Here is a 17,103-nt window from a genome sequence, read left to right on the forward strand (position 1 = left end):
CTGCTGTAACAGCCACCTAGAATTGCAATTCCCTGTCATATCTTGGCCCTCTTGGATTATTCGGAAAAAGTGAAAATTTCCATTTACTTGTTTGGATCCAACAATTATGAGAGAGAGAGAGAGTTAAGGGGTACCTTTAGTTGTTTAATTTTATATAAGGTTTCATTTTGATTCTTTAATTTTATAAAATGTCTTTTTAATTATTTAATTTTAATATTGTTAGTTTTATTAACTAAAAAATTTTAACATTAAACTTTTAAATATTGACAAAATATTTTTAAATGTTAACATAATAAGTTTAATTTTTAAAAATAATGATGATTGATATAAAAAATAATTAATTGAAACTAACGGGTTTAGAAGATTAAAAATATACTTTATAAAATTGAGAAACAAAACTACCTCATATAAAGTTAGAGAATCAATGGTACACTTTATTTAGTCAAAACAAAAAAATAAGTTTTCTTATGAATCAACCAGCTCTCAAAATTTCCATTTGGCTTTTAGTAGTTAACTAATTCATGATTCATGATTCATGGATAATGATAATTAAGATATTAAATTCTTAAAAATGTCAATATTTTTTCATTTATACCCTCACCAAGCATCCTATATAAATAGTAATAAAAATTTTAATGCATGATTTTAAAAAAATAATAATAAATGAAGTAGGGGTATATAGTTAAAAAAAATATAAAAATTATCTAATACTTTATATTTTAGATCAAGAAAGATTTTTAAAAGATATCCAAATTGTGTGATTTGGGTAAATTTTTCCAACTATGATTTCTCTGTTCATGAAACCTTAATTAATTGAGTGGCAGAGTCACATTGTGATGGGGGTGACAAATGCATCGCTCATGAAAAATAATAAATTTAACGTATGGGCTTTAGCATTTTGCATCTATCATACGCTTGAAATTTTAGGTTATTCACTAATAATAAGTTTTACTGTTTTGTATTCCTACACCTGAGTTTTAAGATTTTCCATCTCCTCACTTTGGGGTTTTGGAGCTTCACCTTTTTTTTTTTTTTACTATCTAAAAAAATTTAAATGAATTGGATTTCACGAACCTTTTAGTTCTACTTTAATTCAATACCTTGCTTCAAATACCATTGATACAACCCCTTTTAATTTACACAACACTTTAGGATTACTTTTAATTAAGTGTCATTGATAAATGTATGTTTGAATTCATTTGCTTAACCTCTTTTAAGGGAGAATTACAATTGGATCCTAAATAACAAATTAATTACTACTTCAATCTCATTTACAAATCAAGCTTTCATATTTACACATTAAACTCCAACATTTACAGTTGTGGGCAGTGACGAATGCACAGGGGGCAAGGCTTTGTATTTTTTTTTTTAAATTTCTTTGTAAAAAATGTGGAAATTAGTTTTTGCTCCTCCCATATTTTTTATGGTTTCAAATTTTGTCCCCATGTTGGCAAGTCGTCATTGATTTGGGTGATTAGTTTTAATTTTTTTTAATCTGAGATTTATATGTAATTATCAACCTTTTCTAACTAGTAAGCATATGTCCAGCCAGCAAACAATGCTGGCTCCAATTAATAACTTTTGTTTTTTAGTTGTCTCATTACGTTAGAGGATGGGATTTGAAGGATTAAGGATGTTGACAATAGCAGCTTCTAATAAGTTCAAAAAGTGATTACAAATATGCTTATAATAAATGGTTTGTTCATAATGTCTTCACTTTTTTTTTAATTTACGATTTTGTGGATTAATAAGTATCAAATTCTTAATAATTGGATCAATTTTTATTGGTAGTAAAATATATTTATTTGGTGATCATATTTAATTTGCACCATCATCTCATTGGCCATATGGTAATTAACAAAAAAAAAAAGATGACAATCAAAATGCCATTTTTCACATTAAATTGAAATGAAGAGTAAGGCAACAAAATATTTCAACGTATGGAGTATTAATTAATATGTTATTATTAATTTCACATCCCTTGATTTGATAACGTGTAAATTGGGAAGGGTGGTAGTTGAATGGATGGCAAGAAGTTGAGTTGAGTTAGGTGGTCAGCACTGAGCAGTTGAACTGTATTGCATGGCAAGTGGCTTCATTGGTTTGACTTTTCACTTTCTATCATATGATATCATCAAATCAAGAAATTTAGTGTCCATTACAATTCATACCACCTTCAACCATAAATCCCTACACAAATATTGTTGTGCAAGGTTATGGCACCTATATTAAGAAAATTTTAATTAGTGCAAAATATAATTGCTTCCTCCATTTATTATTAATTATAAGGCATTTTTAATTAAGGTGGTATTCACTCAGTTCTATTTATAAGTCACTTCTAGTATTTTCACCGAAATTAAAAAAAAACTTAAATTTTATTAACTTTATCTAAAAATTCAATAAATTTTTAACTTTATCCCTATTAAAATATAGGGTAAAAGATTATTTTTATCTATCAACTTTATCAAAATGGTCACTAAGGACCATATATGAGTCAATTATATTCCTCAACGTTAAATATTCCCTCCTTTATCACTCTGATATTAAAAACATTTAACGTTCGTTAGTCATTAATGGGTCCCTTTATTTTTTAAATATTTTTTATCAATATAAGAGTCATTGTTGCTTCTCAACTTTTATTTAAAGGGTCAATGGGCACCCTAAACTTAAATATTTTATAATAAAAATAATAATAAATGTAATGCAATGAATCTTTAAAGTTAAAAAATAGAATTAATCCATAATTGAGTTTAGAGTCTCCAGCGACCTTTCAAGTAAAGCTGAAGCGCAAAAATGACTCTTAATCCTTAAATATACATATTTTAAAAATAAAATACTTTAATATTTAACAACCTTCCCAATATTTAATTTGGGCAAATTGGTAAAGAAAATATAATAATCATTGAGGTACCCTATAAATAAGACCAGAGGAGTATGTTTTAATTTATAAGACATTCTGAATAATGTAATTATCCCAAAAACACCCCTAACAAATAAAAAAAATTGTTTGACCCCATTAATTTATTATAGTATAAATTGCATTGAATGAAAGGTATATTTGTAAAGATAAAATTTTTTTAGGGCCATTAACTAAATATACCTTATGATACTTCTCGAGTCCTATTTCTAAGTCACTTTTTAACACATTTCACTAGAGTTAAGAAAAACTTAAAACACGTTAATTCTGTCCAAAGTTTAATAAGTTCTTAATTTTACCCTTATTAAATATACATTTTCTCTGGTATAATAATTGATTATGCTAGATCATTGTTATGCGTATATAGGAATTGTTTTGCATCTTCAAGTTTTATGTAAGGGGCAAAGTTTTGTGTCCCATTTTTTGGCTAGTCTTGCTATGGTACGGTTATGATAAGTAGCTTTTCAAGTTACTATAAAGAGGCGATGGATGATGAGTAAAAGCGATCTCTTGTTACAAACTAGCTGTTTAATCCTTGTGATTGATGTCATCTCTTTTCATTTAAAAGAAATTCCCCCGGGGGGGTGGGGGGACACATGGGAAAAGGCACAAAATTTCAATCTTCGAAAAGATAAGTATTGAATGAGATATACTTAATGTCCAGGGTTTCAATCCTTGTTGATATATAAATGAAAAAAAAAATAAATTAAAGAAAGAAACTGTGAGTGAGCGTGTGAGAGAGAGAGAGAGAGAGAGAGATCACTCAATTTTCAATCTCGCAAGGATTAATGTTGCAAAATTTATCTGGATCTCTAATATTATATAAATATAATACTAATTTTTTATATTAAGTATGCTTAAAAATAGTATAAACCATTAAAATAGCTATAGTCATTTAGTTATATATTTCTTAAACTTATATATTTATAATCTATTTTTAATATTTAGATGTAAGACTTCTTTAATGTTCTAATATTCTTTCTATTACTTTTTTATCCCTCTTTTTGTTTATTTTCTTTTTCTTACTTGAACTTGTACTTTTTTTTAATTTCAAAAGCTTTAGGTCTAGTCAATTTTTTTTTCTCTCCTTCTCTCTTTCTTTTATTTAATCTCTTTTTTTTTCATCTTTTATTCTTTCATTTTCTCTCTCTCTCTCTCTCTCCTCAATTGAATGGCCCATGACACCATAATAAATTTATTATATTAAATATACTTAAAGATAGTATACTCTATTAAAATAGTTTAAATCATTTAGTTAGATACTTCTTAAATTTATATATTTATGATTTATCTTTTAATATTTAGATATGTAACTTTTTTGTATTCTAATATAGAAGATTGAATGCAAGGTTGAACAAGTAAAAGGAAGAAAGAAGATGAAAGAAGAGAAAGAAGAGAGGTTGAATTAATGATGAAGTAGAGATAGAATATTATTAAATAAATAATAAATAGATATATCAGAATTGAGAACGATCATTAACATTATTATTGGAGGCAGGAGCAGGTGATCGGGGAGAAAGGCAGGAGCCACGCCAAGTGGAGCGACTGGTGAGATGAGAATCCAAAAACAAGACTATCACTGTTATGTCGTCATGGAAATGCCTCCTCACTCCTCTCTCTATCTTCTTCAAGTCTGAGTATCTCATCTCTCTCTTCTTTGCTGCCTCGCACATCGCCGCTTTCGCCAGCCTCCGAGCTATTCCCTGTATTGAATCAGACGAGTATGCTCAAGTCTCACATCGAATAAAATTAGAAAAGGACGAGAAGTGAGAACAATTGAGTTCGATCACTTGTTACATATAGGGATGGTGCACATCATCACCACCGCACCTTCTTTTCCAATGTTTTATTGAGCTAGGGTTAATTACTCAAGTGTCTCAACTCATCAGACAAGGAAGAGAATGGCAATTAAGTTCTAAAAGAGAGAATTAAAGATGGTTAGGTTTTTGATAAATTTTTCTAAAATATAACAAGTTGCAAATATCAATTCCAACAATTGCATATAAGTTTCAAATGCAATTGTCTGAATTGATATTTAAAATCAGTAACAACCATTAATACAACATTTTCCCTCTCAAGCAATTAATAATGCTTCTATTTATAATAACACACCTTTTTAATTTTTTCTCAAAAATGAGTTACAAAGAACATACGCCATATCAAAGAACTATCAATTTATAACTGAGATTTCGATTTGCAACGGTTAGAATTGATATTTGAAAGTGAGATGAATTATTGGAAATTAATTAATTAATGAATTAATGAAGACTGCCTACATTGCGGGGATAGTTGTAGACAATGTCTACAGCTTCTTGATTGGTCAAGTGTTCCCACAAGCCATCTGATGCAAATATAATGAACCGATCGTCTGGGTGGTGTTTCTGCACATGCACTGTTGGTTCTGCCTTCAGGATCGGCTTCTCAAATGGTTCTTCTACTCTGAATTTCGCCATCAGAGGCTCTTTGTTAAACTCTGCCCTCTTTAGATATGCATCTCCTATGGATCTCGAAACCTGCAATCAATACACAGTATCAATTATCAGTTAATAACATTTGGTTTGAGGAAAACGTCTGATATATAATCAAGCTCTCAAGTGTACTTGAGAATAGCTCATAATATCAACTCTGAAGTGTGTATTAATTAAATTCTAGCTATATATAAGCTAAGCAAGCTGTCATCAGCTATCACTAAATCTTACTTCATGCTTTCTTGCATGTTAGCTGTCACAAAGTCATAGCAACAAGACCTAAACGGTGAAATCTAACCCTTCTTTATTTGACCTACACGTTATATAGTATTTTTATCCTGCATATCCTATATATCTTTCTCTATCACACACACATCTGTGTGTATTATCATTCATATATGTACATATGCATGTATGATATCAGGGATTGTGAAGACATGTCTCTGGTGGACAAAATAGTTGTGTATATATACTAAATTCGAGTCGCCAGCGATCACTAAATTTTACTTTAAGGACAATATAATGTGATTTCCATGCTCCATGCCTGTTAGCTGTCACAAAGTTATTCCCCCCAAATTCTTTCTTTATTTGACCTAGCTGAGTTTTATAGAATTTTTATGCTGCATATCCGATCCTATCTTACACATACACACATCTGTGTGTATATTATCATACATACATTTTTGTACGTAAGTATGATAGGAGGGCTTGTTGAGATATGTCCCTGGTAGACAAAATATCATAAGGACAGGACGCTAGTAATGTTTGAAGTAGTCCTTTGTTTCTAATTTACTCCAATAATATTTACATTCTGCAAAGCCTTTTCTTTGGTTTCTTATTATATCCTATCACATGATAGAATAATGGCTTAATATATTGAATCTGGAGATTTACATGTCTCAGCTAGACCAAATATATATCTTTCAGAATAGTGACTTCTTCTTCTTCTTCCCTTCAGGGATGCCAGCTTTCAAACTCGTCCCATGCAATTTAAAAGAACATATATATTGCATTAGCTAAGGATAGTGACATCAGTCATGCCTCAAGTGACAGAAAGAGAGATAGAAAAAGCATACGCGCACACGCACATACCTGAATGATGCCCTTGACACGCCAGACCCTGTGTTTGAGAACAACGATGTGAGGATCATGTGGGTGAGAGGAACGCAACTCGTGTCTGACAGATTCCATGCTGACATTGTGCTCAGAAGATAACTGAATGGCTTTGATTTCTTTATGTGCCTTGTGGAGTCTGCCCAACACAGCACGAGAGTCTCCTGCATTTGCAATGAAGAGCATGCCGTTACAGATGATGCCTATCAAACAGCAAGATCCCACTGACGCTAACAGTGGCTTCTTCATCCACTGCTCCTTCACTTGGCTTAGAAACTCCTCTTCTGTTTCCAAAAATGCTTTCTTTATCACTTCTTCCGACATCCCTTGATTCTGTGAAGTAAATCCTACACACACACACACTCCATTATAATAACTGGATATGCATAGATAAAACATTACTTCTCATATATATACTTGGTTGGGGGGGGGTGTTTAAGCTAGCAGGGTGAGTTTGTTTATGGTGATGTAAGTGTAGTGGAGTTATGCATGGAATATTTAGAACCAAAGATGAGCATACAAGTAAGAAAATAAAAATTTGAAATGTCTGTTTTGTATAGCACGGATACTTCAAAAAAGTAAACGTACCCGTATCCGATACATATCCAATATGATACATGTAGAATACTTCTGCATACGTATCTCATATTCTAACATTTGTGATATGATTTTTTTCAATAATTTTTTACTATATTGTTTAAAAATTTGAAAAAATATTTAATATTTTAGTTAATTACTATAAATATCCTTATATTACTTTAGAAATTCTTGTTTAAAAATCAAAATACCTATACTTATATCATAAAATGTTAAAATATATATTATAAATATCCCCATACCCGTATCCTAAAATTTGAAAATTTGCCGTATCCCCATATCATGCTGTATCGTATTGGATACTCGTACCCATATCTATGCAACCTAGGTTTTGTCTTCTCTATTACCCTTTCTAATACTTAATTAAAATCTCATTAAAGGTTGAGATTCTAAGCATTAGGAGGAGCAACAAAGAGGGCAGTAGACACCTCAAATTTAGAAAAATAGTCATAAATATATGAGATCTTGGGCATATGATGCCTTCTCTGCTGCTTCGCTTATTAATGCACCAAATCCCAACCCTTCATTTAGGAAATTAGATAAAATTGCTCGGATCATTAGTTGAAATAAAGGGTTGAGATTTTGAGCTTACAAACACCCCAAATCCAAATGTATGGCACGCGCACATGTACAAGTTTACCTCAAGTCTTTGCGTGTGTGTGTGTGTGCGTGTGCGTGCTTGTTCCTTCTATTTTAATGAAAATTAAACAAGTTCTGAAGGATCTTTGTTTAGGGCTTTCTAAGCCCAAAAACTTTAACATGAATAAAATCGATCTTTTAAAATACTTTAAAAAGTTGAAGTTAAAGAGAGAAATAAAGCAGTGTCTGTATTGTGAGTCTCATCTTATGACTGAGATCGATCCCGTATCTTTCTATAATCTCCGTGTTAGAGTATCATAAAGAAACCTCTTCACAAGTGGAACATGCTAATGAAGTTAGGGTGAGGGCTAGGGCTATGAAAATTCAACACATATTCAAGTCTGAGGTCTGACCATGTAAATAGAAGTGCAGCAAATGTAATATATAAATATATATTAATGGATTTTTTTGGGGGGGTGGGGGTGTGTGTATGACACAGAATAAGACGAAAACATTGAAATAATGTTAAATTAACGTACTCTTGATGTTCTTGAAAAGGTTGTCATTGACAAAGCCAGCAGCTTCAGGACCTCCATGGCCATCATATATCCCAACGAAGGTACCTTGAGGACCATCTTCTTCAAATGAGCTCAATGAACCTGATTCAAGCTGGCTTTGATCCTCCAGCAAATGATTGGCCTGAACAACAGCCATCGAGAATTCTCCATTCACATGTTTCCCAGAATCCTTGTACCACAATAATCCATCGACACGACCATTGGCATCCCCGTTCTTACTAGAATTATTATTGTTCTCACCCTCAGTACGAGATGATCTCCAGCAAGGTGATGACACTATTCTCCTGATTCTTGCTGTTACCATGTTATTTTACTTGCTTACATATAGTCTCACTCGAAACCACCCTCCGTATAACTTGATTATTCTCGATCAGTTTCTGGCCAATGATCAGGCTCTCTCTCTCTCGCTATATATATATATATATATATATCTACGTGACTGAACCTAAGTCACAAGTTTCCGAAATTGCATGCCTCTTAATGAACACTGCAGGAACCATAATATGGTAAGTTGGGATTCATCACCGAAGATTATTATGTTCGAATAATGTCCGGAAACCTGCATTGATTGTTGGCTATTTTAGAGCAAAATTAAGGTTTTAGACATTCAAACCCATATACGTACATTGAAATTGCACATATATGCAGTGTTTGATAACTTACATGCATATAAGAAAAACCTATACCCAACAAATTAATATGCATGAGACATATCCAGAAAGAAAAAACGCAAATATATATCACATTCATGAGAATGATACATGATAGAATAAACCCAGAACACGCACCTTAGAAATATATATATATATATATATATCGTGAGAATTAATGTTGCAAACCCTTTCTGAAAGAATTATCAGAACCTGGGCTATGAACCTTATGGAAAATTTAAACAAGACTTTCTGAAGAAAGTTTGGGAAGGTTGAAGCCTTGATTTTGAGGATTTGCAACGTGGGGAATCTCTATTATTTTCCCTTAAAAACAAAAAGGAAAATGAAAAACAAATATCAATTTGTTTTGGAAAGAATTTTAATTCATCGGTGAGGAGTTGAATCAATATTCCTAAGGGATTTTGGCATTATTTCAGGTTAATTTGTTGTGGTTTTCTAACTTATTGCATGGAATTTTGACCTTGACCTCCAACAAACCTCCATATTTGGCCACTTTTTCTCATCTTCCTTTCTTCTTAATTTAGTTAATCATTAAAGTTCCTATATTCCAAGAAATTAATTAATTTGATTCATTTATTGATCCAAAATTCAATGTTTATATTGGTTTATACACCATATTCACTTTCTATGCAATCCTATTTTTTGCGCCATTTTTTGGTCAATAAATGAAAGCTTGTCTCATTCAATTGATAAGAGGAACTTTAATTTGAAAATTATTTGCATAGAATTAGAGATGAGTATTATTCACAAGTTGCATATGAGACAATAATTTTTAGAGTTGAGATCTTATTTTGTCCCTATATATTTTTAGGAGCGCTAGGTACCTTATAATTTTAAGTAGGACAATTTTCTTCTAAAGTATTTTTTTTTAAGTCCAAAAATGTGTTTTTGTTAGAAGGCCATTAACTTTATCCTTTTTTGCTAATGCGATATGTGCATAGGGCTTATGTATAGTGATAGGTAAGACTCTAACCTTATTATTCAGTGTTAATTTGCTCCTAAACTCTTTTTAAAGGAGTACTAAGCATCCTAATTTTTTTTTCTAGAAGTATTGAATACTTTCAAGTCTTATTAAAATAAAATTTAATAAATATTGTTAAAATAGTAAATATTTTCATCTTTAATAATTTAAACTTATAAATTACTTTTTAAATATTAACAACTCAAACTAATATTTTTAAATTTATAAATGACTTCTTATTTTTATATATTGATCTTCAATCTTCAAATTGTCACGCCTTATGTGCGTGTTAGAACTTATTTATATTTTAATATTGATTAAGTTTCTTAAATTTTTAGATCATTTTTCTATAATTTTTTAGTAAACTAATGTTTTTTTTCAAAAATATTACACTACTCAAACTTAGTACTCTCTATACATTGCAGTATTAGGAGTAAAATTATAAATTTGACAAATCAAGACCAACAATATTCTAACAAAAATATTTATTTGAAAGATATTGCTTATTCTATTAATATGCTGTAAAAAAATTCCTTCCATAATTTGGAGGTTTATTCCCTTTGTTTTTATACAAAATGGCAAAATATCAAAAATATGAAAATATTAAATTGGATGGTACAATGTTTTAAATATTAATATTTAAATTATAAATATTAAAATATTTAATATTTTAACAATATTTATTAAATTTTATTTTAACAAGATTTCAAGGTACCTAACGCTCATATTACGTTAATGAAAAATGAAAAAATTAATAGTTGACTAATAAAAGAATTTTTTTTCTTCTCAAAGAAATAGTTCAGAAGTAAAATGGTCTGCCTAGCGCTCTTAAAAAATAAGTACATAAGTAAAATTAAACTTTAACCCTAATTTCTACAACTTATGTATTAATATATATAACTATACATAGTGTGTTCAAAATTAGAGTGCAGAATTTGTTGCTTAGACATCTAAATCTAAGTTTTAAAATTTTCCAGTAGTGAGAACATGTTTTGAATTTGATGCATACGTAAATATGAAAGAAAGAGAGAATCTGGATATAATTAAAATAAAAATGAAAATTATAATGGATAATTGTATCCCAAAAAATGAAAAATTAAATATAAAATCTTATGTAACATTAATATTTTGACAGTAAATTATACTCAAATTTCGTGGATAAACTACATATAATTTGAAGAATGTTTTATATAAGGCTGGGTTTGAATAATGATCAACCAATAAAACCATGCATGTATGTTGGTCCATATATATATATATATATATATATATTGCAGCTCAGACTGCAAATCTGACTTGCAACACCAACCCCATACTAAAAAGGTTTGATACGATACACATACGATATTTTAGGATAAGGGAAGAAACTCGAATTCCTTCCTGTCATTGCCAGCTAGTGACGAAGTTTTGAGCATTGAAAATATGCTAGAATCAAGGATATGATAAGATCAATGTCTATAATGATTTGTCAAAAGTTTTTTGAGCTCATTCAAAATGAATATTCATTGAATAATCCACTTGGAATAATTTTGATCAAGGAGGATAGAGACTTTTTTTTTTTTAAGCACAAAGAGTAAACTCTATCAACAAGTATTATTTCCTTTGAGATACCAGGAGCCAAGAATATCTCTTTCAATTAAATTGTTATTTATAAAAAGGCAAAAATTTTAATTCTCAATCACTTATTTAAATGACGAGAGTCCTTCCAAAGATGCTAACTTTAATTGATAGAAATTAAAGATTTTATTATGAGATTAGTAGTCATTCTCTATCATGTCCATGAAGAGATAAATAATTGTGCTAATTATAAGTACACCATTAGGCTTCTTAGCACGCCAACTTTAGGGTGTAACAATTTCCTGACTGTTGATTTAGCATAATTTTGTTTTTCTTTTGCATGGCTTTTAACATAGACTCGCGCAATCACTAAAAAGAAATAATTATCATAATAACTAAATGAACTTTAGTGCATTGCAGAGTCCAAAAAAAGCATACTACTTTTCATAGATTTTATGTTTAGTATTAATATTAATAATGATTAATTGATTGACATTAATTAATAATGATGAGTAAGTGTATAGTACACAAACGAGGTCAGCACAATCAAATGATTACCAAATTTCAAATTTCAAATTATAAGTTGGACTCCGAGTTTGCTTTAAGATATTTCTAGAATTTATTATTGTATCAACATAAAAACCATGTTAACAAATACTCTCTTCGTTAAAAAATATAAAGCATTTTAACCAAATCTCACCCTCTCAATAAAGTAGTTACCTACTTTTAAACTAACCCTATCTTTTCATATTTACTCCTATTAAACACCCTATAATAAATATAAAGTCATTCATCAATAAGGGCACTTTTGGAAAAAAGGTAATGATTACACCTCGAAAGACAAAAATGCCTTACATTTTTTAATGGAAAGAGTATAGGATAAGCATTTAACTTATGGTGAGATTGATTGAAGCTCACAAACAAGATCATTTACCTGGAAATCATCATAGAAAAAGATTGAGAAGACAAACAAAATAACTGGTAGCATACTGTTCTGTTTGGTCTTAACTTCTCTGCAATCTCTGGTTTATGTTTTTGTGATACTAAAGGAGGAGAATAATTATTTACAGATCATTAAACATCATGATACAAAATAATTAGTCGATTTTTCTTATTCTTATTTTAATATTTTACATTGAATCCACCCAAAAAAATTCTAAATTATACTAATTTTCTTAATTGTGTATCTTTTACCTTTTCTGGCCATGTTCAGGTGGAGAGGTCGTTGCTCGTTTTGTCTCTGGCCATAGCTTTTACACTTCGAAAGGATTGCTTCTTTCAGCTTTCGAGTGTCTCGTTGTCCTTTGAACTGTATGCAATGTATCATCGATTGCCAGATAGTTCATTAAGCTGTGACTCTGGACACGTTTGGCCAATCTTCTAAGACAATTTGTGCTCAAATCAACCTTCTGGTGGCAAGTGAGGGAAAGCTCACCTGCAGTTCTCAGATTTACCATTTTTCTTTTTCTCCTCTTTTAAATTTTGCATCACTTCCTGCAGTTTCCAATTTCAACTACAGATTATTTTCCGCCCGGCCATACTCTATACATTGCAGACAACTATAGAAGAAATTGAGGGATCAGAGGCTCCAGTAATTGCAGCACCTTTACTTCTAACATGCAACAGATAATTGATGGCTTTTTCAGTAATAACTTCACCAGGGAACAGCACAGGTATGCCTGGTGGGTATGGACATATAAGCTCCCCAGAAACCTCACCAAGGCTCTCTCTTAATGTTACTCTCCTTTTACTTGCGAAAAAGGCATCTCTTGGTATCAAACTCATGATTATATCATCAAAGGGTGCAACACAGGAGAACACTGTCGTTTCACGTTGTGGAACGGATGCATATGCTGCAGCCAGATGCTTTATTCCTGATACAAGCCTTTGAACATGATCCCTAGAAGTTCCAAGATTAAATGCATAAGTGATAGCTTGGTTCCCAACAAGTTCGCAGACAATTCCATGATCCCTGTACAAGATTTCATCAGCCTCATATCCAGATAAATCAAGCTGCCAAAAACCAATAGAAAGCCGCAAGGGATCAATAGCCGGAAATAATGGAAAGCTTGAATTCTCAAGCACTGAGATGCCTGGGATGTTTTTTAGTAGGTATCGTGCTTCAAAGGCTAAATCAATAGCTTGATTGAAAACAGTATCAGGACTTTCATTTAGTTGAGCTCTTGCAGCATCTAGAGAAGCCAACAGTAGATAACTAGGGCTTGTGGTTTGAAGAGTTTGGAGGCAATGAGAAATTCTTTCCTTAGCTACAATATTACCTGACATATGTAACATAGATGACTGAGTAAGAGAGCACAGAACTTTGTGAGTGGACTGTACGGCCAGATCAGCCCCTAGCTGGAGAGCTGATTTAGGCAGTTTAGAATGAAATCCTAGATGTGCACCATGAGCTTCATCAACAATCAGAGGAATTTTATGAGAATGACACAGCTCAGAAATCTCACTCAAGCTACTGCAGATACCATGATAAGTAGGTGAAGTGATGAGAACTGCAGAAGCTTCATGACCTTCCCTTTGAAGCTCCTGGATTGCATTCAATACCTGTACAACAACAAGCCATCCCACCTATAAGATTATGCAACATTAGAGGAAGAAAAGAAATTACTCGTATTAAGAGAGGTAAGTCAACTATTATGAGCAAAATATTCATCAGCCACAATACGTAAACTTGCTGCCCTTTTAATGGTTTTGACCATATTGTTCTACAGGTTTACATGATAAACTTGTGTTAAAAGCTGAGAGGACAACAGAGAAACTGTCCCATCCCTGTGATCAAGCATAACATTTATCTGAATCACCTGTAATGTGTAGACACCACCAGCAATGTCCCAATCATTGTTATATTCAGGGATGATGTACTTAGGCTGTGCACCTGACAATACCATAGCAGATATGGCTGACAAATGAGAATTCCTAGGAAGAATCAGAAATTTTCCTGGTGAACATGTTGCCATTATTGCCGCCTGGATGCCACAAGTAGTACCTCCAACAAGAAACCATGTCTCAGATGATCCAAATAGTTTGGCTGCTTGTTTTTGTGCTTCTAATATGGGCCCCTGGGGACAAAATAGGTTGTCAAGCTCTGGAAGCTCAGGCAAATCATGAACATATGGTCTCCGCCCAATGAGCTGAGTAAGTGAATCAGGAGCAGCATGCCCTCTGTTGTGTCCAGGGAAGTGAAAACTGGCAGTGTTTTGTTCAGCTGAGGCTTTCAATGCACTGACTAATGGAGGTAGGCTCTTTCGCTTATGCACTGAATTGTCATGGCCCAAAATATGGTCTTCTTTGTCCGATATGGTTGTCACTGCCTTAATGGATGTAACTTGCTCTTCTGCTGGTTTTGATAGGTTTATTTCCTGCCAGACATGTTGAAGGGACCAACCGATTTTAGCACTTGATGGAGATTGATTCAATGAACTCTTCTAACTCAAGGAGAGGGGCCACCATGCGTAAAAGCTTCAAATACATATTTTAAAGTAATTCGGTAAAAGTAGTCTCGCTACTTCTATTAACCACTTTTAAATTTATCTTAGGAGTATCAGCTACAAAACCAAATGAAATCTAGATATACATTGATATACATTGAAAGAGACAATATTGAAGTAATTTGCCTGATTGAAGTTAGAAAGCCGTATCTTTCACACACAAACCACAATTTTCCCATCATATATCCATTTCTATATTCTAGCTTTATGTTTGAAGAACATAACTTCCTAATGGTGCTTGTGTTCAATATCTGTTCTCAATTCATATCTATTGCTATAAATATGACAACTCCGATAAATTCGCTTCCACGAAATCACGAGTCTCCAAATTTATTTTGAACGAGAGTAATTGTCCAGTAATTCTTAATTTCTTATATAAAAAAAAAGTATACTTTTCACCTACATAAATTTAATGGGTGTAATTAACAACTTGAAGTTGAACTTTCCACTCAAGCCTTGATAATTCGAAGTGAATCAAAAATGAGTTGAGTATGAAAGGTCTTAGCCATCAAATAACAAAGTCGTCAACAATCTATCCAATAGTCTGAAGCAAATTAATGAAGCCTCAAGGCCAATATGTTCAAATGCAATCGTAGGATCAACACCGTTATTAATGACATATTGACGATAGTAAGTGAAATTAATTATATGAGAGAAGAGCCCAAAGCGGAATATGAGTAATTTCTTTCCCCCCTTAGGAGCAAAAAAAAAAAACAGAGCAAGGAAAGGAAGGTTTGAAAAGAAAAATCACAAGGAAGCTAACCTGGGAGAAGCGAGCCCGAATTCTTGGCTTTCTGAAAGGCCTCAAACTGAAATTCTTGTGGAAATCAAAATGAAAAGCCTGCAAAATGAAGAGAGAAAAAATAAAAAAAACAAAAAAAACAAAAAAGCTTGAGGGATGGAGATTGTAGAGAGATTCAGCAATGGCTGCTTACGAGGTCCAAAGCTAAAGAACTAGCAGAAACCATTTTGGCAGTAAGACCAACTACAGCCTTACCCCCTCGCTTTGAAATCCCGAGTGCTTTGAACTTTGAAGTACAATGGAATTTTCACTCCCACAACACAGCATGAAAATTATTATCAATCTTCTTATCTCACTTATGACTGTAAATTTACAAACCATCTTGTTAAAATCCCCCTCCTTTGTAATTCTAGTCGGAGGATTACTGTTCTACAGTAGTAGTGTCAAAAAACAGATTATAAAAATCTGAGTGGATCCAAATTATATAAAAACATTTTAATTCATAGGAGAACAGTATTAATTTAAAAAAAATAGGTTATAAAAATTTGTGTAGGTCCAGGTTATATAAAAATCTCTCCCCTATTGTCTAACCTATTTTTTAAATATTTTTTATAATAATTTTCTTTATTATTATATATTAAATAAAAATAATAGATTATAAATATGGGACACACAGTAAAAAATAAATGGTGAATCTGAAACAAATACTTAAAAACCTTCTTCCATCACAATGCAAGACATATTAAAACATTCTCCCCTGTTTTAAGTAATTTTATTTACTTATCTCCTTTAGATTTTATCTGTATTAAAAGTTGTATCTTCTAATCATTTTTAAAAAATTGAGTTCATTAAATCTTCTCCCTTTACCATTTTATAAGACATAATCTAATTATATAAATTTAAATTTATAAAAAATGTATAATTAATTCTAAAATTATATAATCTTTTAATAAAATTATAAAAGTGATAAATTTTATTTTTTAAAAATAAAAAATTTAAAGATTTCAATCTTCAAAAGAAATAAATGGATCAATTTATAAAAATTTAATTTTAAAAAATAAATTACAAGAACTAATTTTAAATTAAAAAACTATAAAAAATTACAAACTATTCTTCTTAAATTAATAAAATAATAAATTAAATTAATGTTTTTATAAGTCATATCCATCTTATAAACCAGTAGCTTATAAATTAATTTATGCACACATTTATTACATTATATGATTCAGGGTATGTTTAAAAGTATATAATAAAATGAAATGCCTGAGTAAAATAAATCTTGAACTCTTACTCGAAAAACACCCTAGATCCTAAATTCTTAAAATGTATAAAATAAATTCTAAACTTTTAAATTCATAACAAATTAAACCTACCATTATCTTTTTTAACATCATTCCTGTTTACGTGGGCCGTA

General features: G+C 31.3%; 2 protein-coding genes across 3 annotated transcripts; both read right to left on the reverse strand.

The window, feature by feature from the left end:
• Window positions 1-4,374: 4,374 nt before the first annotated feature.
• Window positions 4,375-8,775, reverse strand: LOC129308698 (probable protein phosphatase 2C 38). Its single transcript, XM_054950052.1, has 4 exons — window positions 8,214-8,775; window positions 6,478-6,845; window positions 5,194-5,430; window positions 4,375-4,620 (listed from the first exon to the last, which is right to left on the reverse strand). The coding sequence occupies exons 1-4, from the start codon at window positions 8,554-8,556 to the stop codon at window positions 4,375-4,377; spliced, it is 1,194 nt and encodes a 397-aa protein (XP_054806027.1). The 5' UTR covers window positions 8,557-8,775.
• Window positions 8,776-12,398: 3,623 nt separating this feature from the next.
• LOC129307587 (uncharacterized) lies at window positions 12,399-16,038 on the reverse strand. Of its 2 annotated transcripts, XM_054948483.1 has the most exons (5): window positions 15,883-16,038; window positions 15,711-15,788; window positions 14,261-14,818; window positions 13,046-14,003; window positions 12,399-12,935 (listed from the first exon to the last, which is right to left on the reverse strand). In XM_054948483.1, the coding sequence occupies exons 1-5, from the start codon at window positions 15,913-15,915 to the stop codon at window positions 12,892-12,894; spliced, it is 1,671 nt and encodes a 556-aa protein (XP_054804458.1). In that variant the 5' UTR covers window positions 15,916-16,038; the 3' UTR covers window positions 12,399-12,891. The 2 variants fall into 2 exon arrangements, with proteins under 2 accessions (XP_054804458.1, XP_054804457.1); XM_054948482.1 differs by having other exon boundaries at window positions 12,399-14,003.
• Window positions 16,039-17,103: the final 1,065 nt, after the last annotated feature.

The sequence above is a fragment of the Prosopis cineraria genome, unplaced genomic scaffold, assembly GCF_029017545.1.
Source record: "Prosopis cineraria cultivar Desert tree isolate PC_DT_omini unplaced genomic scaffold, ASM2901754v1 PC1, whole genome shotgun sequence".
Lineage (NCBI taxonomy): Eukaryota > Viridiplantae > Streptophyta > Magnoliopsida > Fabales > Fabaceae > Prosopis > Prosopis cineraria.

Bases quoted from the DNA above. Each gene is read 5' to 3' on its own strand.
- LOC129308698 (XM_054950052.1), bottom strand. From the start codon at position 8,556: ATGGTAACAGCAAGAATCAGGAGAATAGTGTCATCACCTTGCTGGAGA. The intron at 6,846-8,213 runs GTACGTTAATTT...GTGTGTGTGTAG, and splicing joins CCTTTTCAAGAACATCAAGA to GATTTACTTCACAGAATCAA. The intron at 5,431-6,477 runs GTATGTGCGTGT...TATTGATTGCAG, and splicing joins GTGTCAAGGGCATCATTCAG to GTTTCGAGATCCATAGGAGA.
- LOC129307587 (XM_054948482.1), bottom strand. From the start codon at position 15,915: ATGGTTTCTGCTAGTTCTTTAGCTTTGGACCTC. The intron at 15,789-15,882 runs GTAAGCAGCCAT...TTCATTTTGCAG, and splicing joins GTTCTTTAGCTTTGGACCTC to GCTTTTCATTTTGATTTCCA. The intron at 14,819-15,710 runs GTTAGCTTCCTT...CATGTCTGGCAG, and splicing joins TTCGGGCTCGCTTCTCCCAG to GAAATAAACCTATCAAAACC.